The sequence below is a fragment of the Pan troglodytes genome, chromosome 5 (assembly GCF_028858775.2).
Source record: "Pan troglodytes isolate AG18354 chromosome 5, NHGRI_mPanTro3-v2.0_pri, whole genome shotgun sequence".
Classification (NCBI taxonomy): domain Eukaryota; kingdom Metazoa; phylum Chordata; class Mammalia; order Primates; family Hominidae; genus Pan; species Pan troglodytes.
The window spans coordinates 42,079,059-42,102,511 of NC_072403.2; the positions used below are offsets into that span (position 1 = coordinate 42,079,059).

General features: G+C 46.1%; 1 protein-coding gene across 12 annotated transcripts in view; it reads left to right on the forward strand.

The window, feature by feature from the left end:
* Positions 1–23,161, forward strand: part of BRPF3 (bromodomain and PHD finger containing 3) — a 35,894-nt gene extending 12,733 nt beyond the window's left edge. For 5 of the 12 annotated variants that reach the window (XM_016955342.4, XM_063812394.1, XM_063812395.1 and 2 more), the window contains exons 5-13: positions 493–621; positions 922–1,234; positions 1,963–2,265; positions 4,279–4,785; positions 8,312–8,405; positions 12,547–12,644; positions 15,644–15,741; positions 19,282–19,436; positions 20,801–23,161. In XM_016955342.4, coding sequence (XP_016810831.2) covers positions 493–621; positions 922–1,234; positions 1,963–2,265; positions 4,279–4,785; positions 8,312–8,405; positions 12,547–12,644; positions 15,644–15,741; positions 19,282–19,436; positions 20,801–20,984 — 1,881 coding nt within the window. In that variant the 3' untranslated portion in view covers positions 20,985–23,161. Of the gene's footprint in view, positions 1–492; positions 622–921; positions 1,235–1,962; positions 2,266–4,278; positions 4,786–8,311; positions 8,406–12,546; positions 12,645–15,643; positions 15,742–19,281; positions 19,437–20,239 lie in introns of all 12 variants that reach the window. The other 7 variants (XM_063812398.1, XM_024357162.3, XM_009451137.3 and 4 more) reach the window with 6 other exon arrangements.
* Positions 23,162–23,453: the final 292 nt, after the last annotated feature.

Sequence of the window (23,453 nt, forward strand, 5' to 3'; positions counted from 1 at the left end):
CAAGAGCACTCACTGTAGAATCACTGGGACTGAATCCCAACTCCGCTCCTTATTAGCTATGACTTTAGGCCAGTTACTTAGTTTCCTCTAGTTTCCTCCTAGTTCCTTAGTTACTTGGTTTCCTCTTTGTAAAATACCTCATCTGTTCCTACCTCATATACTCATTTATTTTACATAAAATGCTTAGAACATTACCTGGCATTTAGTAAGGGCTATAGAAGTGTTAATTATTATAATTGTAATGATAATTATTATTGTTACTGTAAATTTTAGTATGATGTTTGGTACATAGGAAACAATAATAAAATAGTAGCTGTTGGTGTCATTATTCCTAGGCTAAAGGTTGGGTGATAGCTTCTCATATACTGGTCAGCTTAATATTCTATGAAAATTTGTTGTACAAGATTGGTAAAAGTCAAACTATCAAGAAAAAGTTTCAGTACATCTTTGCAGGGGATGTTCTGATCTGATCTCACCCCACCTTCCCCACAGGTCAAAGTCCAGCAGGCTGCCATGGAGCTGGAGCTGATGCCATTCAATGTTCTGTTGAGGACAACACTGGACCTGCTGCAGGAGAAGGATCCTGCACACATCTTCGCAGAACCAGTCAACTTGAGTGAGGCAAGTTCCCCCTACTTTCCAAGTAGTAAATTCTTCTTGAACTGGAACAGGGTCTGAGTAGGCTAGGAAGGAGTTGGGCCACAGGGTGTACAAAACCAGGGGTAGGAGGGTGGGTCTGGCAAAGCTAGTAGACTTGCCCTTGATGAGGGGTCAGCAGGCCAGGGTGGGCCAGGACTGTAGGTCTTTGAGTTAGCCTGGCATGGCCAAATCAGAAATTGAGGAGGCCAAGAGTATTGGTGAAGGGTGTGCCTGTTTGGCTAGTAAATGGTTGTTGTAATTGTACAGGTTTTATATGTTTAGGTTCCAGATTACCTGGAATTCATATCCAAGCCAATGGATTTTTCTACTATGAGGCGGAAGCTGGAGTCCCACCTGTACCGCACCTTGGAGGAGTTTGAGGAGGACTTTAACCTTATAGTTACCAACTGCATGAAGTATAATGCTAAAGACACAATTTTCCACCGAGCAGCTGTCCGCCTGCGGGACCTGGGAGGGGCCATCCTACGGCACGCCCGGCGGCAGGCAGAGAACATCGGCTATGACCCCGAGAGGGGCACTCACCTGCCCGAGTCACCCAAATTGGAAGACTTTTACCGCTTCTCCTGGGAAGACGGTGAGAGGCCTGGATGGGTGGGGAGGAGAGGGGCCAGGAGGAGGCACAGGAACAGAGTCTACAGAGTGAGGGATCAGGGTGGTCCTTGGGCTATAGGTAGACTCCAGGAGCAAAGCTGAGGGTGAGCACAGACTGAGGTATACCTTTGTGGCTGGAATAGTTCTAAGGGTTAAAGTTTAACTAATGCACCCTGCACTTCTTAAGTGGTAGAAAAGGGGAATCAGGTACTAGTGGTCTGTTTGAAAAGCTTAAAGCCTCATCAGAGGTCTTCCTCTCTTGGATCCCCTCTGTATGGCATTGGAGCATGGGACAGGGAGAGTGCATTGCTGGTGTGTGTTTGGCTCATTCAGAAGATTGCAGGTGGAGGACCAGAAAAATGGAATTGCCTCTGAGCCCCACACGCTGCCTGTCCCTGCTCTCTGCTTCTCGATGGCAGCAGCCAGTCACTCAGGCCAGGGTATTGCCAAGCTGCCTCATGCCTGCTCCATGGAGCCCATAATCGTGACTGTGAACTGCTTCCTGCAGACGTTTCCCAGATTCTGACCTTGCCCCTGTGGCTGCCTTCTGGGCAGTGGTGTTGCAGGGCCAAGGCCCACAGTGACGCTGCTGGAAGCTGCTGGCCCAGGCATTCCAAGAGAGAGTTTTGCATCCGAAGGATTCGGCCCCTTTCTCTTGCCCTGTGCTGGGCAGGTCCTTCAGCCCCTTCTGTCCTCCCTTCTCCCTGGCAGTGGACAACATCCTCATCCCAGAGAACCGGGCGCATTTGTCCCCAGAGGTGCAGCTGAAGGAGCTGCTGGAGAAACTGGACCTGGTGAGCGCCATGCGGTCCAGTGGGGCCCGCACCCGCCGTGTCCGCCTGCTACGCCGGGAGATCAATGCCCTTCGGCAGAAGCTGGCACAGCCACTACCACCACAGCCACCATCACTCAACAAGACAGTATCCAATGGGGAGCTGCCAGCAGGGCCCCAGGGGGATGCAGCTGTGCTGGAGCAGGCCTTGCAGGAGGAGCCAGAAGACGATGGGGACAGAGGTGAGAGATAGTCACAGGCAGGCAGGGGGTTGGAGGGTAAAGAGGGACAAAGGCTAAGCTGAAATATCATAATGGGGGTATTCTTTCTGAGTTTAGATCTGACACTTGTGGGCAAGCAAAAGCGCTTGGAAGGGCCACACTTCCATGTATACGCAGGGATGATGTTCATAATATTTAACAATCACTAGAGACCAAAATTTATCCATCTCAGTAGATGTTGGCTGTTATATTGGAGTGGGCTCCCAAAGGCCCCTGTTGTGGATATTTAGTTGCTGGATTGTGGGGAGTTTCAGGTGCTGCAGCCCAGCAGCTGTTTATTAGCCAATTAAGTATGTCAGTATTTTGCACCTGATACAGCCGTATTGTACATACCAGTTAAATATCAGCCTACCTTGTAACATCACGTGGAGAGACTCTAGAGCAGGTTAGGTTGGGGTGTGAGGTGATAGCAGAGAAGGAAAGACCCTGGGCTTTTGAGCCACCTCATGGTTTTTACCCCATCTGGCTGAATCTACAGGCCCATCTCAAGTAGAGAGGCCAGACTATAAAAGATAGTTGGTTTCCACAGTTTTTCTTAATCTTGAGAAAAGACAAAAAAATAAAAATAAAAAAGAAGAAAAGACAGCCGGGGAAGTGACTCTCAGAAACCCAGGAACCTTATAAGCTAAGCTGCTTCTCATTCTTCTCCTTCATTGGGGATGGAATTGTCTCCCTCTTACCTGCCTTCGGATCTGAGCCTATAGCTTGGGAGGGCCTGTCACGCACACAGTCGAAAAGGCTGGAAGTTACTTCCAATGGATAGGGGCCCAAATTATAGGTAACAGCCCATTTTATTTTTGGTTGGCAGAGAATGGAGACATAGTTGAGAGATCACATTTGACATCAGAGGGCTTTATGTCCATTGTGACTCCTCTGGACTCCCCGTATGACAGTCAGCATGCCATTTGTATCCCTACTTCTGGGGCTGTGGCAGTACAGAGTTGTGCCCAGTAGGCCAACAGCATCACCTAGAAAGAAAAAAAAAAAAAAAAAAAGGTGTAGCCTCACCTCCCATAGATTCAGTTAGGGATGTCTGGGCTTTGGCTTGGAAGTCTCCATTTTTAAAAGTTTCAAGGTGGTAGGTGAGCAGACATGTTTGGCAACCACTGATTTAACTTACTTGGTCTCTGTTTTTCACATTTGTGAACTTTTTCTGCCTGCTGTACTTGTTCTTACTTGGGTGATGTGAAATAAAATCGATTGACAGATGAGAAAACTCTTGAGTCCAGTGAGAATTGTAGATACCTAATCTGTCAAGCTGAGACTTAACCTATTTATTGATTAAGCATGTGGCTTTCTTTGTGTAGAGCAATGGTTTGCAATCCTCACTTCATTAGACTCACCTGGTAAGCTTTAAAAAACAAAATACCCTATCTTTACAAATTTGGTTTCAGTTGGTATGGGATGGAGCCTAGGCATTGGAATTTTTAAGAAACTTCCTATGTGATTCTTATACATAGCCAGGGTTGAGAACTACTAGTGTAGATAAAACTTACTTCTCCTGGGGATGGGTACAGTGGCTCATCCCTGTAATCTCAGCACTTTGAGAGGCAGAGGCAGGGGGATTGTTTGAGGCCAGGAGTTTGAGACCAGCCTGGGCAACATAGTAAGACCCTGTCTCTACAAAAATTTTTTAAAAAAATTAGCCTAGCCAAGTGTGGTGGTGTGTGCTTATAGACCTAGCTACTTTGGAGGCTGAGGCAGGATAATCACTTGAGCCCAGGAGTTTGTGGTTGCAGTGAGCTGTGATCAGACCACTGCACTCCAGCCTGGTCAACAGAGCAAGATCCTGTCTCTGAAAAAAAAAAAAAAACCTAATCCTCCTTTCTCTTTGCTTCAGATCTAAGACCTTGAATGCATCTCAAGCCTTATAACAGCCAATGCTTTTGGTCCTTGGTTGTCAGTGTCAGTATCTAGCTTGTAGGAGCAGACTCTTTCTAAAATGTTCAAGCAGATTCTCTTTTTTTCTAATAGATGACTCCAAACTGCCTCCTCCGCCAACCCTGGAGCCCACTGGGCCTGCACCTTCCTTGTCTGAGCAAGAATCCCCCCCGGAGCCCCCTACTCTGAAACCCATTAATGATAGCAAACCTCCAAGCAGGTTCCTAAAGCCCAGAAAGGTGGAAGAAGATGAGCTCTTGGAAAAATCACCACTGCAGCTAGGGAATGAGCCTTTGCAACGCTTGCTCAGTGACAATGGCATCAACAGACTATCCCTCATGGCCCCTGACACCCCGGCCGGTACCCCACTTAGTGGTGTGGGTCGCCGCACATCAGTCCTCTTCAAGAAGGCCAAGAATGGGGTTAAGCTACAGAGAAGCCCAGACAGGGTCCTGGAGAATGGCGAGGACCATGGTGTGGCAGGCTCTCCTGCCTCTCCAGCCAGCATCGAGGAAGAGCGCCACTCCCGGAAGCGGCCAAGGAGCAGGAGCTGTAGTGAGAGCGAAGGGGAGAGGTCCCCCCAGCAGGAGGAAGAGACAGGTGACCCTGCCTGTGACTTCTCTTGATACTTCGCATCTGCTTTTCTGCTTTGCCTTGCCAACCAGCACCTTCCCCAATTGGCCATCTCTCTAATGGCCCCATTGGACAGCAATAGTAGCATTGAGGGCACCATAGCTCACAGTTGGGCCTGGCACGTGAGTAGCAGCCAGGGGAAATAGGCTTTGAGCAGGTATTTTCCAGAGAGCCAGATTGTGTCTGGGATTCATTGGCCCTGAGGGTAATGCAATGTTGTATAAAGTAAAATGATTCCTACCTTCATTTCAGTTCATTCATCAAATATTTGTGTTGGGCACTGTTCTAGGCATTGGGGGAAAAAATCAATGAGCAAAACAGACAAAAATCTGCTCTCTTATGGGGGAATATATTAAAAGCAAATGAGTAAACCGTATCTTGTATTAGAAGATTTGGAGAAAGATCCAGCAGGGAAGGAATGCTAGAGTGGTCTTAGAGAGGGTGGCCAGGTTTTCTAAGGAGGTAACGTTTGAGTAAAGATCTGAAGGAGTTGAAGGCATGAGCTATTTGTATGTCTAGGGGAAGAACATTCCAAAAAGATAGACTAGAAAGTACATAGGTCCTGGAGGTGGGAACATGCCTGCATGTCTGAGGAACACTGAGGGAACCAGTTTGGCTGCAGCAGAGGGGGTGGGGTGGGGTGAGGTGGTGATAGAGGTAGGTAGTGGAGGTTCCATCACTAAAGAGAGGTTTTCTTTTGTTTTTTTGTTTTTTTGAGATGAGTCTTGCTCTGTCGCCCAGGCTGGAGTGCAGTGGCATGATTTCAGCTCACTGCAACCTCTGCCTCCTGGGTTCAAGCAATTCTCCTGCCTCAGCCTCCCAAGTAGCTGGACTACAGGTGCCCGCCACCACGCCTTGCTAATTTTTGTGTTTTTAGTGGAGATGGGGTTTCACCATGTTGGCCAGGCTGGTCACCTGACCTCAAGTGATTTGCCCGCCTCAGCCTCCCAAAGTGATGGGATTACAGGCATGAGCCACCGCGCCCCACCTAAAGTGTTCTTAATATACATCCAGCAGGAGCTAGTCATGAGTAGCTGTGAGGAAGTAATAAAATAAGTCAGACTTAATTCCAGCTCTGGAAGGTTCACAGGCCATTGGGCAAATGAGTCTCTCAAAATGTAGAGAAATCACAGTGGTGGACAGTATGTTGTTATTTGTCAGGTGAGAGGTAGCATTGCTAGAGGTGTTCAGGGAATTTGAGCTGTAGGAGTTGGGCTGAGCTGGCCCTGTGGGATGAGGGCAGACTGGAAAGGAATGGTTATGAAGGCCTCAGGCCTGGGTGTGTGGGAACAAGGAGGACAGAATCTCTGTGAGGGACAGCTTAGAGAGGGGCTTCCCAGAGCATCAGGAGCCAAGACTGGATGGGTGAGATGGGACTGAATGTGAAGGACTTTGAATGCCGGGCAGACTACTTAGGTCTTGGTGGGTTAGGGAAGACCCACTTTCTTGGCAGGGAGGGCTGCTCTTGGCTTTTGCTCTTTGTGTCCCTCATGTACTTTTATGTGGTGACTTTGGACTGTGTGGCCAGCACTTGCTTTTCTGTCTTCTTGCCTGACATTTTGTTTTCAACAATACCTTCCCATCTCATCTGGCCAAAACTTTTCTGTGTTAGGGGAGTAAGTTGGTATATAGAGGCAAGAGCTTAAGGCCTGGAGTTAGGCATACCTGCACTCAAATCCCCAATTTCTTACTGGCTGTGTAACGACAGGAAAATTAATTAACTTCTCTGAGCCTGTTTCCTTATTCTTAATATGGGGTTTCTGATACCTACCTTGCAGGGTTCTAAGAACTAGAAATACCCTTTATAAAGCACTTGGCATATAGCAGTAGATGGTAGCAGTTACTGTCATCCTGTCAGTTGAATCAGGCTTAGCCATACAGTGCTGAGAACACTGCATTAAAAGAATGAAAGATCCTGCTATTGGGAAGTAGCTCTGTACATGAGGCCCATCCAACCTGATGGGGCCTGTTGCTTGGAGATACTGCTAGAATCCTGTCTCTCACCATCCCAGTTGCCTGGCACTCAGGGATACTTCTATACAACCTTAGTTGAATCTCACAAAAAGAGGTGTTGATCCTTCGTAAGTGAGGCACCCAAGACACAGATGGCTTCAGTGATTTAAATTGTGGTCATAATGTTAGAGGCAGAGCCAGGTCAGAGGATAGACATTGTGGCTCAGACACCTGCTCTTATAGGAGGGACTTGCCTCACAGTTTTCTAGTTACGGTGTCTGTAATCTACAGCTTTCAAATCAGGTGCCTGGCCCATCTCTGTACACCTCTTGGCTCAGCTGTTAGAATTATAGGACTTTTAGTGTGGCTAGCAATTGGATAAAGGCCAGGCACAGTGACTCATTCCTGTAATCCCAGCACTTTGGGAGGCTGAGGCAGAAGGATTACTTGAGCCCAGGAGCTCGAGACCAGCCTGAGCAACATGGCAAGACCCTGTTTCTGCAAAGTTAAAAAGTTAGCTGGGCATAGGGCTCATGCCTGTGGTCACAGCTACTCAGGAGGTTGAGGCAGGGGATCACTTGAACCCATGCTATTGAGGCTCCAGTGAACCTTGTTTACACCACTGCACTCCAGCCTGGGCAACAGAGCGAGACCCTATCTCAAAAAGTAGAAAAATAAATTGGATAGATAGGAGAGTAGAAGCCTTCACTTCAAGGTCATATACCTGGGATGACCAAACAGCCTTCATTCGCCTCTGAAGGGCTCCCCACTATAAACAGACCTTCTCTCATACATACGGAATAGTAAGTAAGTAAGGTATTATCTTCACTTCACCAAAGGAGAGGTCAAGAGACCTCAAAGCAAGAGAAAAGGAACCTGTGTTTCAGAGCCCAGCCTAGAACCCCAGGTTCTGACTCTCCCTCCCAGGAAGTTCCGGGCTGCTTTAGTTCTGCTGAAGAGTGCCCCCATCCTCACTTTGGATTAGCCCTGTGAGATATCTCAGGGTGTGGTTGACAAAGGGCCCTTATCCATCTCTAGTCTCTCTTGACACCACCCCCAAAGAATCAAACTAGCTGTTGCCAGCTGTGTGATGCATAGGTTATGTGAGTCTTTATCTGAAGAGGCAAGGTGGTTGGGCTCCTGAAAAAGGCAGAGAAGGCTACCTGATAATCGAGGTTTGAAATTAGAAGCAGATCCAAGGACTTGTGAGCCAGCCAGGGTAGGAGAAGTCTTAGTATCTCCCTGTGTAGCCAAATGACAGTAGCTGAGTGAGCTGTGTGCTATGGTTTCCTTAAACAAAAAGCAGAAGGATGGGAAGGAAATTGCAGTGTCTGCTCCTTGCCCTAGCCAGCAATATTTCCCCCCAGACTTTTATCTTGATCAGATCTTCTCTATCACCCAAGACCCATTTCTCACAGGGAAAGGAATAGCCATCCTCTCCACTCGTCACTGAGCCCTCCTGAGGTGGCTGCCTCACCCTGTAGCATGTGTTGGGAAGGGGGATTTCTGCACTCAGACTCACTGTGTGTGTCCTTGGCAGGCATGACCAACGGCTTTGGAAAACACACCGAAAGCGGGTCTGACTCTGAATGTAGTTTGGGTCTCAGTGGTGGACTGGCATTTGAAGCTTGCAGGTAAGAACACATTCCCAAAGCTTTGTCAGCAGCTCTGCTACCCCTCCTTTTACTCTTCATTCAGCTACAGATTGAACCTCTTCCTGCTTACCTTTTTCTCTCTTCCCCCACTCCTGCTATTTCCTGAGGCCTCTTATCTGTAACTCTGGGAGTTCCTAGGAAACAGGGTGACCCTTGACTCTCAGATCTGATCTGAGAGAGGAAGAGTAGTGCTGATGCTTACAGGGTTTGTGGGGCTGAATTTGGACTCTAGAGGATAAGAAAAGCTAAATCTCCTGTTGTTCAGTGAAATTAACATTTAAGCCAAAGTCCCCTGCTGCCCCTACACACATTTAGACAACCCAGCCATTACAGAGTTGGTTTTGCTCTTTGCCTTTTGGGGCGTCATAGCCTCTTTATAGAGGTGTGGTGTAGGTGTATGAAATGACCAAGTAGGAAATTTGGAATTGCCTTTTTTTTTTTTTTTGAGACGGAGTCTTGCTTGCTGCCCAGGCTGGAGTGCAGTGGCCCGATCTCGGCTCACTGCAACCTCCGCCTCCTGGGTTCAAGTGATTCTCCTGCCTCTGCCTCTTGAGTAGCTGGGAGTATAGGCACGTGCCACCACGCCTAGCTAATTTTTGTATTTTAGTAGAGATGAGGTTTCACCATGTTGGCCAGACTGGTCTTGAACTCCTGACCTCAAGTGATCTGCCTGCCGCAGCCTCCCAAAGTGCTGGAATTACAGGCGTGAGCCACTGTGCCTGGCCTGGAATTGCCTTTTATTCAGACAAAGGCCCCAAAGCTCTTCTGCTGTCCTTGAGCTGAAAAGAGATGGATTTCTTCCCATTCTTTTATCTGAAGGGAGGATTTCTCAGACCAGACCTTAAAGTTTCTTCCAGGCACAAGAGCTTATGGAGCCCCTGCTCTGTGTTCTGTGTTCTGCAAGACACCAGGGCGGGGAGGACTCTTAGAAATGAGAAACCCTCACGGCCACAAAGGAAAAGTGACTTGTCCTGAAGGCTAATGTCATGGCCCCACCCATGACTGCTGAATGGGTCTTAGGTTCAGAGTAGGGGAGGAAAGGTCCCAGGGCAGCACCAGAAGACTGTTTGTGTTTGAAGTGCTTCCAAGGCAGACTGGGCATGTGTTCTTTTAGGCATTCAGTCTACCTGGGCTGTAGGACTACTGGTAGGGCTGAGGGGGTCCCCAGCTACTCGTTGGCCTGGACTGGTTCCCTGCTATGGTTTCTCTGAGATTCCCCTACCCCCCGCCAACCCTCAGAGTTGCCCTAGCTTCCTATTGCAGCCTCCAGAGATATAGGGGAAGTAGATGGGAAAAAATTATCAGGCACAGGAAAGAGAAAGATTTCAGAATCTTACACGATGCTTCTAGCCTGGCCCTGGGTTGAAGTTCCTGACTCCCTTCAAAGATAAGGTACCTGGAAGCCCACTTTGTTGGGGTCAGGGTAGGATTGGACCCATCAAACTATCCTTTTCTTGCTCTTGACTAAAAGTGAAAGGTGTGTTGTTGGCCCCTTCTTCTATGAAGGGCATTCTTTTCAGCTATGAGCCACAAGAGCAAGCAAGGCCAGGCTCTGGTTAGCCTGCTAATTCGGGTGGCGTGTTTGCCTTTCTGCAGAACTCCAGTGCAATGCCCTTGATTTATCTGGGGCCCCTTGGAGGAAGTATGTATTAATATTTCAGGGTTTAAAATAGGAGATCCAAAGGCTTCAACTGCAAGGGTTGTTTTTCTTTTCCCCCCCATACTGTGGTAATAACTATATAAGGGAAGACCTTATTTATTAGACCAGAATCATATAATCCCAGAATTAGAAATAACCTTGAAAGAACTGGTCACTAACCCATCCCCCACACTCCCTTTTTCACTTACCCCTTGGTTTATCTTTTCTGATGATTTTCTGAGCAGGTTGGTGCTACATGTGCTTTCTGTAGATCACTCATTCAAATATTGATAACTGAACACCTACTGTATGCCAGGTACTGTTCTAAGCACTAAGGTGCCTGTTCTCATGAAGATTATCTTCTAAGGTGTCTGTTCTCATGGATATGGATGTTAAACCAGTAAATAAGATAACTGTAGGTTGGGTTGTCTGCTTAGGCTGGGGTAACTTGGAGAAAGGGCTGAAATGCAGGCCATGATTGAGTCAGTTGTGCTTTTTTCTACTAATCAGGAACATACAGACCTATTTTTGGTGTTGCATCCTATTTTATTGAGCTCATCCTTCTCAGAGCTCATCATTCTATAGTACAGTATTAGCAGTTTGTAATACTTTAAGTAAGACATTAAAATTTACTATCCTTTGTATGACAATCACTACAGCTGTGTTTATTGATTGCATGGTATGTGCTGTACTGAGAGTTTTATGTGTGTTCGTTCATTAATCCTTACAACAACACGTGGGGAGTGTAAGCCTCGGAGAAGTTAAGTAACTTGCTGAAGGTTACAGAACTGATAAGAAGAGCTGGGTTTTGAACCCAGATAGGCTCCAAGAGTTTAATTTCTTAACTACTTTGCTGTGCTGTCTTCTGTTGTATTTGAAGATGTCTCCCCAGATTCTTGATGTGAACTTTGATTTGTTTTTCTTTTTCTCATCTTGACGTGAACTTTGAGAGGCTTTCCTGATAAAATTACTAGCACTTTACATTTGTACAAGGCCTCAATTTCTCTAATATGTTGGCAGATTTTTATAGGGTAAATGGGAACTAAATCCTAAATGTAAACTGGGTATTTTTTGTTTTTTCCCAAACAGTTTCTATTTTGACTAGCAATAAAAACTACCAACCTAACTACTGGTTACTGAAAAATTATGATTCATTGGGTTTTGGTTAAGCAAAGTTTTCTTAGCATACGTTCCTGATAAAGTCAGTTCTGATTCAGTAAAACGGGAGTACCCTACTCTCCAACCAGTCCCTACTCCTGGCTGTTTCTTATCCCACTAGGGGTTTCTTTAAGCATTTCTGCTTTTCTGCAGATTGATGACCTATTCTTTAAGCATTTTTTAGTGAGAAAATTTAAAGTTATATAGGAGTAATATTATTTTTTGAAGTTTGGATGGAAAAAAGTGCTAGCCATATCATTTTTGCCCAGAAGCTACGGTGTACATTAGAATTGTATGGGGAACAATTTGAAAATACTGATGCCCGGGTGGGCTTCAGTTGCAACATTGCTTTGGTATTGCTATTCTAATTTTTGCTTATCACTTTTTAGTCTTTGTGTAATATACATTTTGCCTCTTTGCAATAGTCATGAAACAAAAATTGATCTACTTTTTTTTTTTTTGAGATGGAGTCTTGCTCTGTCACCAGGCTGGAGTGTAGTAGCATGATCTTGGGTCACTGCAACCTCCAACTCCCTGGTTCAAGTGATTCTCCTGCCTCAGCCTCCTGAGTAGCTGGGAGTACAGACACGTGCCACCACGGCCAGCTAATTTGTGTATTTTTAGTAGAGATGAGGTTTCACCATGTTGGCCAGGGTGGTCTCGATCTTCTGACCTCATGATCTGCCCAGCTCAGCTTCCCAAAGTGTTGGGATTACAGGCGTGAGCCACCACACCCAGCCCACTTTTTACTTTAAAAAATCCACTTCTCTCTATCCAAGAAAAACTTCACACATAAACCATTTGGAAGTGAGAAGTGCATTTTTTTTTCCAATTTAAAAATGTCTTTTCTAATTAAGGAAGTATGACATGTCCACTTTAGAAAATTTGGCAAAGAGGCAAATTTTTGAATCTCAAAAATAAATTGGTTTCTAAAGAAAAGCGATGTGAACCAGAGCAAAGAATTCTGGGCAGATGTAAGATGGCCCCTGTCATGGCAAAGCTGCTTAGACGCTGGAAGGATTGACAAATGACTGGTGTGACCTTTCCTTTGGATGAAGTCCAAGGTTCCTGAGCAGGGAACCGAGCAACTCCTTCCAGGTTCAGTCCTTCCATGTAGATGAAATGGTTCCTCAAAACCTCATGGGAACTTTTCAGTCAAAAACATGGGTTAGTGTGAGTTTTTAGGGGAAGGTGAGAAACTGTCCTCCCTGAAGAGTTTTTGCAACTCCACTCCTGTCAGAGAGGGGAGAGGGGAGAAGGGGAGTGGGCGTTTTAGTCATTGAAATTGCTCATTTCACCCCTCTCTCCCTGCTCTGTGTGCAGTGGTCTGACGCCCCCCAAACGCAGCCGTGGGAAGCCAGCCCTGTCTCGAGTGCCCTTCCTGGAAGGTGTGAACGGAGACTCTGACTACAATGGCTCAGGTGAGGAGCAGTGTTCAGGCAGAACTGAGGGGGCCAGGCCTTCTGAGGAGCCAGCTCTTCAGGCTGCTGCACTGCTGGGGCTCCGTACCAGGCAGCCAGTCCTTGAGCTCCCCCAAACTCTTGGGCCCTTGGGCAGGGAGATGGCACTCTCCCAGGCCAATCATACTCTTTTTTTTTTTTAATTGCATCTTAAATTTGAATAGGTTATACATGCCCATAGTAATAAAAATCAAAAAGGTACAAAAGAGTGTATAATGAAAGCTAGCACTCCCCTCCCTGGAACATCAACTGCTAGCATTTTCTTTTATATCTTTCCAGAGGTAATCCATATGTATACAAGCCAAAACTTGCATGAATAATTAAGAGAGTGAGTGGAGAAGCCTAATATGCACATGTTCCTCTAAACCATTCCTTTTTTTCCAGCTAATAATATATCTTGGAGATCCTTCTGTGCTTTTTATTGGCTTCCCAGTGTCCCATTATATAGGAATGCTATCATTTGCTTAGCCAGTCCTCTAAAAGATGGACGTTTAGATTGTTTTCATTTATTATCATAACCAGTGTTGCAGTGAGCAACCTGATGCATAGATAATTTTATATCCATAGGGAGCCTATCTATAGAAGTGGAATTACTGAATTGAAGGAAGTGTATGTTTGTAGTTTTCATGGATACTGCCTGTCCCCATTCACAAACGTTATCAGTGATAGCCTGTATCACTGAATCTCGCACATACATAACCCTGTAGTTTTATGGGCCTTGTCTCCTTGGATAAAAGGAATAAAGGGCAGGGCAGGACCTGGGGGAGAGGCCTGGGGTGGTGCTTAGGTGGGACAGGTGCAAAGCAGGCTGTTCTCTGAGCTCACCTCTGTCCAGCCCTGCTATACAGGGGTGTGTGCTCCCTGGATGCCCTGTCTTTGAAGTGTCCATCTAACACACAGGCTGCAGGGCTTCTCTTCCTTCTTTCCTTTACCCAACTGCTTTATTTTCCCTTAGCATCAGTTTCTTTCTCGTATGTGTGTTGATGAATGCATGCCTGTGTGTTTCATTGCTTTCTGTAACTGTCAGTTCCCAAAAGGTCAGGCTCATGTCTAAATGAATTTGTACAGCATCTCACACAAAGCCAGGAGTGGATTGGCACACTTTGTGCTTCTGGTGGTGACATCTTATTCTTACTTTTAAAACCACATGCTTACTAAAATTACGCCAAAGGATATTGACCTCCCATAGTTCCATCACTGTAACATGATTGTCTTCATTTTTCTGTGTTGCCTTCTGTTTATTTTAGGCACATTTTTAACAAAATGCTGACCCAAACACATGCACTTTTGTATTCTACTTTTTTCAATTTTTTTTTGTACTTTCTTCACGTTGACACATAATCTTTATATATCTCATATTATTGGAACAGTGTATCTAACAATGCATTATAATTTACTTAACCATTCTATTGTTAGGCATTTGGGTTGTTTCCGGCTTTTAGCATTATATGTAATGTAGTGAACCCATATTTTTGTTTAAAATCCTTTTATTCATCTTTAAAGTTATTTTTCTTAGAATAAATTCCCAGGGAGGAATTTACTGGAACAGGTGGTTCATACATTTTTTAAATGGCTCTTCAGACATACTGCCAAATTACATTCCATAAGGATGGGTTTGGTCTGCAATTGCATCAGTAGTATGTGATTGCACCAGTTTCTACTCAGTCTACCTCTTTGGTATTGGATTTTATCTTTTTATTGTTACTGCTATTGATTCAATAGGTGCAAAATAGTATCTTATAATTTTAATACATTTTTAAAAATTACAAGTGGAGTTAAGCACAGTAGCTCATGCCTGTAATTCCAGCACTTTGGGAAGCCAAGGTAGGAGGGTTGCTTGAAGCCAGGAGTTTGAGACCAGCCTGGGCAACATAGTGAGATCCTATCTCTACAAAAAAATAAATAAATAAAATTTTTTAAAAAGTGAGGTAGTAATATTTCCTTAGAAATAACAATTTCCACCCTGTTAGATTTGGACTTTTTTCGTTGGTTGAGTGTGGTCATCTGCCCATTCCAGTGTATAGATGTGGGGAGGGAAAGAGAGGTTCTTCTGTGTGTTCAGAAGCATCTGTGAAGCACTCATTCACATGTGTTAGTGCGTTGAGTGCAGAGCAAAGTAAGATGAAAGGATGCAGTGCCTGCCCCAGGGATACCCAGTCTCAGTTCTGACAAAAGAAGGCATGTGAAGGACTTGCAGACTGCTTAGCTCTGCTGAGTGCCGTGCATCCAGGTGTCCTAGATGGCCAGGTGTGACCCTGTCAGAAAATAACTCAGTTAGCAAGTAATTTTACCAGGATGTCTTCCCTGGCATCTTTGTCCAAGAAGCCTCCATCATGAGGACTCCGCATTCAGGGAGGCCCAGAGAGCAGTATGTGGCATTGCCCAAGCTGGATTATGGCCCTTCTCCCTAAGGCCGTGAGGATGAAGCAGTTAACATTTTTCCAGGGAAAGCTGTCTTAGGGTTCTAGTTCAGAGGTCGGTAAACTATGGCCTGTAGCCTATTTTTGTATGGTGCATGGGCCAAAAATGGTTTTTACATTTTGAAATGATTGAAAAGAAAATCAAAAGAAGAATGATATTTCATAACATGAAAATTACATGAAATTCAAATTTCAGTGTCCAAAAAATAAAGTTTTGTTGGGACATAGCCATGCTCATTCATTTATAGATTGTGTGTGTGGCTGCTTTCATGCTATAACAACAGCAGTGTTGAGTAATTGCAACAGAGGCCGTATTGCCCACAGAAGCTAAAATATTTACTATTTGGCCCTTTACAGAACTAGTTTGCCGACCCCTGATCCAGTCTAACTTCTAAGGAAAGGAGAGGGAAAAGGAAGGGTGGAGGGGATGTTGTGACTCATTCCTGGGTTGCCCCAGTCAAGTGGAGGCCACAGGCAGGCCTTTTGGGCACCATTCCAAGTCCCCTTTGGGTGCTGTCTCCTCCCCTCCCCCACCCCCAGGCAGAAGCCTCCTGCTGCCCTTTGAAGACCGCGGAGACCTGGAGCCCTTGGAGCTGGTGTGGGCCAAGTGCCGAGGCTACCCCTCCTACCCTGCCTTGGTGAGTCTGCCCCAGACGCCACCCTCCTATCTCCCCTGCCTTGCCTTGGGGGCTAATCTGATTGGATTAAGCCAGCAGAGTGTGGTGGGAGTCAGAGTGTCTTTAGCTGTAGAGGGGAGGGGGGTTTTGCCCCAGCCTGAGTGGGTCAAACTAGCAAGGCTCCCAGCTTGGAGCACTAAAAATAGGCTAAAAGTATGCAGATCAAGGCCAGGGTTCTTAGAGTTTTAATAGCATTTATTTATTTCCTTATGCATAAAAGTAACAGGGCCCATTTTAGAGAATCTTTAAAGCTACTGATAATGCTTAGACATTTTATTAAATATTTGTCATGCTAAGTCCTTGAAATACTGAGGAAAGTATGATTATTACATTTTGTAAGAAGAAAACTGATGATTTGTGGTCATTCAGCTAATAAATGACAGGGTTGGAATTTGAGCCCAGGGCTTAAAATGTGTGATGTCAAAGCCTGTGTTCTGAGCCACTGAGTTCAAAATCATCCACAGTCCTGCAGGGATAACTTGGGGTGTATATCCACTTACTCTTTTACAAAAAATGTATAAATATGCATATATATGAGACCATACTGCTTTTAGCCTCCCTTTCACTTAACAGCATATCATGAACATGCACATCTTATGCCATTAAACATTCTTCATCAACATCACTTTTAATGATTGCATCGTCTTCAGTTGTATGCATGTACCATATTTTAACCATTCCCTAGTTGGTCACTTACATTGTTTTGAATTTTTCACTATGATAAACAGTTGGCAATAAACATCATTGTAGTTTTACCCTTGTGCACATCCATGATTATTTCCTTACAGTGAATTCTTAGGAGTCCCTTCTTGGGGCAAAGTCTATGCAGAATTCTGATACAAGTTGCCAAGTTGCTGGAAGTTCATTTTGGTTTATACTCACACCAGCAGTAACTAAACTTTTCATTTCTGTCATAGTAGCAGCAGTTAAAAGTTCAATTTTTACCACCTTGATTGTTATTTCTGAACTCTTTCTCAGTTGGGGAGGTAGTGTCCACCTGGCTCTGGAAGATAACACTGATACTAAACCTTTGGGGCATGTCAGAATAATCTGTGGAAATTTTTAAAACAATACCCATATCAAGTCACCTCCACCCCAGCGCTATCAAATTAGACTCTCTGAGGCCAGACTGAGGCATCAATATTTTGTAGAAAACATCCTAGATGATCTGTAGCCAGGGTTGGGAACCACCCCACCAGCCTCTTACATGTATACAGGACTCTGGGTTCCTCCCAGCCCCTTCATATCTGCAACTTTTAACAGCAGCCTTTTAAGATAAGGAGAGGAGGAATTCTGATCCTGTTTGGTCAGATAAGGAAATTATAGCTCAAAGAGGTTGTATTAATACAGTTTGTTGGAGCCATATTGGAAACCATGTTGCCTACTCTACTCCCTCCTTAGCAGTAGCAGGTGGGGAAAATCCATACTGTGACCTAGCAGCTGAAGAGTTAGGGCCTGGGGCTGCCTGCCTTCACAGGGCTCTCTGCCCTGCCAGCGGTGAAACCGCAGGACTCCCAGCTCAGTCATTAAAGAAGTGATTAAGCTGTGCAGGTTTGGATTTAAAAAACAGACAGAATACCTCACAATGCAAAAAAACTAGTCTAAAACTCGTCTTTTTTTTAAAAATTACCCTCTTAATTATACATTTTGTCATGATTAAAGAAATTCAGCCACCACCTGAACACAACCTGTGTTTTTATTTTGGTGTATGCTTTCCTAGTCTTTTTCCTATGCATTCTTCAGTATGTATTTGCATCCATAAATAGTGGATATAAAGTTTTTAATTTTTTCTGGCTCTTGTCTTTTTTTTCTTGTCTTTTAAACATTTTTTCTTGTTTTTGTTTTTTGTTTTTTGTTTTTGTAAGAGTAATATACTGCATTATAGAAGTTTGGAAAAATAGAGGCGAAAAAACACAAACCCCACCATTCTAATGTTGACTCCAAGCATTTTGTATCGTTCTATTTATTGTTCGCATATTCATATTATAGTTGTAATAATAGTGTATGTACACATATGTTAAGTTTTATCACAAGCTTTGTTACCATGTTGTTTTACATTTGCATAGTATTCATTGAATGAATGGACCATTTATTATTTTGGGACACAAAAGCTGTCCTCAGATGGCAGACTTACCCACCTTGCTTTTGCCCTCAGGGGAAATTTTTCACAATCTACCCTCTGCAAGCACCCTGGGTTCCAAGGCAGGAACCAGCATGCCTTAGTCAAGAGGAAACATATCAGAGTAGCCTCACTGTCTTGTTTGGTAATCAAGGAAGCTTACAAGGGCTTGTATGGTGGTTCTCCTTAAGACCCTTTACTTCAATCCCAGGAGGGACAGACAGGCTGAGAGAGAGAGTTTTGATCAAATTACACACCTGGTGGGTGGGGTAAGGTGGTTCTTCCTTAGAGTAAACTCCTAACCAGAACAGCTGCTTTCAGCTGCTTATCTTGAGAAGGATGTAGTGAAATTGGCAGACAAGCAAAGGTAAATAATGAGAGCAGTTTATTGTAAGAAGGGGCCCACTGGGACAGCGTATAGGAAGTAAGATTGCTCTGTCTCTGGAGAAGGCTGCTTCCTCAGTAAGTTCCTAGTCTTTGCTCCCAGAGCTATTAGCTCTCTGCTCTGGAAGCAGGGGCTGTGTAGGAGGCAGTGGGCTGTGGAGGCCCAAGCCTTGTTTGGTTTTAGTCCCAATGTGGTTTTAGCCAGCTACATTCTGCTTCTGTGCTTGGTGTTTTCCTCTTGTCAGCTAACACCTGTTAGCAGACTTCTCAGCATCAGCAAGAGATTGAAATGAGATGATGTGTGAATAATTAGGAGCTTTGGAAACTTTGAAAGTGCTCCCTAGACCTGGATTTTGATTGTTGTGTTGATGCTGCCAGGCATTTTGCTGAGCACCTGCCGTCTCTGAGCCAGGCAAGGCGGGGCTGGATGCCAGAAGCAAACCTGAAGGAGAAGGGCCCAGCTGCTGCCCTTGTGGAGCTTGTTGCCTCAAGGATTAATGCCTCCAGTGGCCCTTGTTTCCACCCACATCATACCCCCCTCTCCATCAACCTCCAAGCTCATTCTCTAGCTATACACTGAGCCTCCTCTCTGATCTTACCATGGAGGTGTCACAAATATATCTGGTCCATGTATCAGGAAGGATTGTAGTCAGACAGGAAGGTACTGGGTAACCAGAGACCTCGTTAGAACCAACTGGATGGCCTTCCCGATGCAAAGCCTTCTTCATAGCCGTGGTACCTAGGGAAGGCCCCCAAACATTTGAGGTGAATTGCAAAGGTACTAAGGGGAAATTGACAGGAAAAAAAAAGTGACCTCTACTCTTCTGTCCTAAGGGACATTGGAGGAAGGGGTTTGCCTGTCTGGTCTGGACATCAAAGATATCCCACTCAGGCCTGATACTCCCCTGGTGTGGGTGCTTCAGCAGTTGGTCCTGCAGCAGGGGCACTGCTCACCCTGGCCTCCCTCACTGAGTGCCCATCTTCTATTCTGCCTCCAGATCATCGATCCCAAGATGCCCCGGGAGGGCCTCCTGCACAATGGCGTTCCCATCCCTGTCCCCCCGCTGGACGTGCTGAAGCTGGGAGAGCAGAAACAGGCAGAGGCTGGAGAGAAGCTCTTCCTTGTCCTCTTCTTTGACAACAAGCGCACCTGGTTAGTGGGTGCTGCTGTGAGGGGGCTGAGGGGCACGCCAGGGGTCTGTGCCAGTGGTGCTGTGCTAGTGAGGTGTACAGAGGGGCCATGGATGTTACCAGTTACCCTGGTCTCCACTTGCCAGCAACAGGCCTGCACTTGGCATGTTAATAGTAACTGAGGGGTGTTGCAGATCAGATTCCCTGGGAAACACTCTGAGGTCGAGACTTGCATCAGGAGGCTTATTGAGGAGAGCTGTGGGGTGGGAGCGATGCAGCACTGGGCAGAAGTTGAACTACAGCCCACTTGCTGCCTCAGCTCATCCACTGGGCACATCTGGAGCTGGGTGGCTCAACAAGATAAGAGATGTCAGGAATTGGGCCTGTGCCTTTTTGCCCTGTGCCAACTAGTTATTCAATGCCACTGCCCCGAGGGAGGGGTGTGGCCTGGGCCTGAGGCTTCCATGGTGGAGGGTGATTCCTAGAGAGGGACTCAGATGAGAGCCTGTGAGCTTCCAGCACTTCCAGTAGCTTCTGGGAAGCATGTTTCCGTCCTGAGGGGGGTTCTGGCCAGTGCAGTGTCCGCTACAGGAGACTTGCTCATTTTTGGTTTACAACACTTAAGGTTTCTCTTAGCACCAACAAGAGAGTGCTTTCACCTTAGCTTCTATAGAGTGAGGAGGGAGAACTAGCTAATAAAAACAGTGATCATAGTAGCTGCCATTGAGTGCTTACTCCATGTCCTTATGCAGATTGCTTTATATATCTGATCTCTTTTAATCCTCATTTAAGTCTTCATTAATCCCCTCATAATCCATTTTGCAGATGAGGAAGTTGAGGCTCAGAAAGTCCAGACCCTGTAGCCAGAACTGAGATACAAAACAAGATCTTGCTCCAAAGGCTGTATCCTTAGCCACATGTTATATTCACCTGGGGAGCTTTAAAAACACATACACAGTGTGCAGGTCCCACCACAGATGAGTTTATCAGTTCCTGGCATCAGCTCTACTTCCTAGCCATCGCCCCCTAATTCTCCAAGGCAAGGCGAGGCTCAGAGCCCTCCAGGGTGGCTCAGCTGGCCCCAGAGGGCAGCAGGTGGGCCTTTCTTAGCCTATGGACCCTTACAACTCTCCAAACAGAGTAAGGGCCCAGAGAAGGACCTAGCTGCAAAATTGATTCCATGCCATTCCCCCACCCAACTCCTGCATATCCTGCTTGCTGTCCTGACCTGCTAGGTTCTTGGTGGCCTCCTGCATGGAGTCCCCCAATTTGCTTCCCTCTGCCCTGTACCCTCTCCCTGGCTTTGCTGGTCCTGGCCAAGTGGGGCCACAGGAGCCCCCTGTGAGACCCACTACTGCCCAGCCTCTTACTGTGCTTGCATTTCAGGCAGTGGCTTCCAAGGGACAAAGTCCTGCCCTTGGGTGTGGAAGACACCGTGGACAAGCTCAAGATGCTGGAAGGCCGCAAGACCAGCATCCGCAAGTCAGTGCAGGTGGCCTATGACCGTGCGATGATCCACCTGAGCAGAGTCCGGGGGCCCCACTCCTTCGTCACTTCTAGCTACCTGTAAGGGCAGGGCTGGGCCTGCATCCGCTTGCCCTGCCTCCGTCCCGCAGGGCACAGAGAAGCCTCTTCTGCCCCTGCCAGATGTATGGCCGGCAGCTTCCCCCTCTTATGGTAGGCCAGGGACTGGGCTTTCTCCCCACTAAGGGCAAGGCCCCAGTTTTGACCAATTGCATGGTTCTCCTGGCAGGCCTGCTGTGTGCCAAAAACTCCCACCCAAGGTCCCTCAGGGGATATTTCACTGAAGAACCAGTTAGAAGTAGAAACAGCTGTGGGGCTTGGGCCCAGCTTAGGAGATTGCCCAGATGGCAAGAGGTCCTGGGCTCCTTCTTGAGGGGCTGCCTGGCCCCCTCCATCCTACTCCCACTAACTACACCTCAGGGCGGGTGAGGTTCCGACACTGATCCCAGAGATGCCGTGGATACACCAGGGTCCCAGGGGGAATCTCCCCAAGCTCACTCTCTCTCCCGCTTATCGCCTATTCTCACACCTCTTCTCGGTCCCATCTTCTGCACCCATTGCCCAGTCTTGCTTTCTCTTTCCCATATTCCTTTTCTTTTTCTCTTGTGCCAAACTGACAGAAACCGTCACCACACTGGTCTTTTTCTTTAATGTCTCATTCCCCTTGAGGCCAGCTGCTATGCCAGGTGGTGTCTCTGCCAGGCTCCTCAGGCCCAGACAGAGGCCAGCCCACAACCTATGACCCCCTCCCCCAGGACACCACCTCCCACCCACAGACCTTCCCTTTAGCTGTTGACACAACTTCCCGGCTCTGCAAGTGTGCCCCCTGGATCAAGGCGGGTCCCCTCTTGTTTTTTTCTTTGCTGCCACGAGGTGGTCCAAGCCTTCAGGGTGGGCTTCTGTCAGGCTGGGTGTGCGAGTGTCCATCTGTCCACATGGATGTCGAGGGTGGTTTGTGTGGAGCTGTGCTCGTCAGCTGGGTCTGCCGTCTTCCCCCTTTTCTCCTTCTTCTCTCCTCATGGACTTTTTCTGCAATTGCAGTCTTAAGCTTCACTCTCCACCACCTGGATGGCATGGCGCCTGCCACCAAACATCTTCCTGGCCTGCGCTCTGCCCTGCCCTGCCTAGCCTCTGCTACTCCCACTTCCCAACTCCAGGGAATGCATTACTTTTATTTCAAACCCTCTGCCTCCTTCCTTCTTTCTCTTCATCCCCCTCCCCACCTTCACCTTCTCAAAAATGGAAGGAAAAAAAAACTGTGAATGGGGAATGCTGACTGACAAACCAACACAACTTTCAGAGGCTTCAGTGTCTGTTCTCTGGACATTTCTTTTCACCTCCTGAGCACCAAAGTCGCAGGGCCAGTTGCAGGCCGCTGATTGCCATGTTGATTTTTAACCTGATATTCTTTTTAATTGTTTTAAATTTTTCATAGGGGAGTTTTGGACAAAACAGTCACTGGGGAGATCACTGCCATTTTTACACACTTGACTTTTTAAAAATACAACCAACCAACCACCACAACTTCTTATACATTTGGGACATGAGCCAGAGTTTAAAAGGGAACCAACAAAACACTATAACTTAAAAGGATGGGGTTTTGGATTTTGTATAATAATAAAAACAATACAGCATATGGCTAGGGAAGGACATGGTGTATATAATTGTAAAATACTGTTCTAAATTATTCAGGCCTATAGTTTCCATTACTGGAGTCCTCCATTGTGTGGCCACACAGTGTCGTTGATTTAAAGGAGCCAGTGCTTCCCCTCTCCCCAGGTAGTTGGTCAGCTGTGGACTCTGTGACCTTTGTCTAAACCTGTGTTGTAAGATCTTGGGACTTCCTCTCTTTCTATGTCTATCTCTTCCCCCCAACACTTTCTCTTCTTAGTCTCTCTATTTTTCAATCTCTGAATATTTTAGTCTCTCTCTGAGTCTCATTTTTTAAAATGCTCTTTTAGAACGGGAAACGGCTCAGATCCTGCTGTGGCACGGGGCCTATGTGTCTCTGTCGCGTCTGCTGTGAAGCACATGATGCTCTATTTATTGTAGAAAGTGACTTTATTTGCTTTCTAGAATTGTTTATAACAGATGGTATAAGAGAGGTAATAAACAGAGAAAAATCTATGCTTGTAAAGAATACAAAAGTTAATTTTACCTACTATAATATGACTGTCTGAAACTTATTTTCTCTCTGAGAAATAAATGTTCTAATGGGCAGTAGTTGCTGTGTTGTGTTTAATCAGTAGGGGCATACCCCTGTCTTCCCATTCCCTACAGCCTCCTCCTCAACAGGCCAGGACCATTAAGAAAGTTTCCTAGCTAGCGAGGGCTGTATCTTTTTTTTTTTTTTTTTTTTGAGACAGCGTCTCTGTTGCCCAGGCTGGAGTGTAGTGGCATGATCATAGCTCACTGCAGCCTCGATTTCCTGGGCTCAAGAGATCCTCCTACCTCATCCTCCCCAGTAGCTGGGACTACAGGCACGTGCCACCATGGCCAGCTGTTTTTTTGTTGT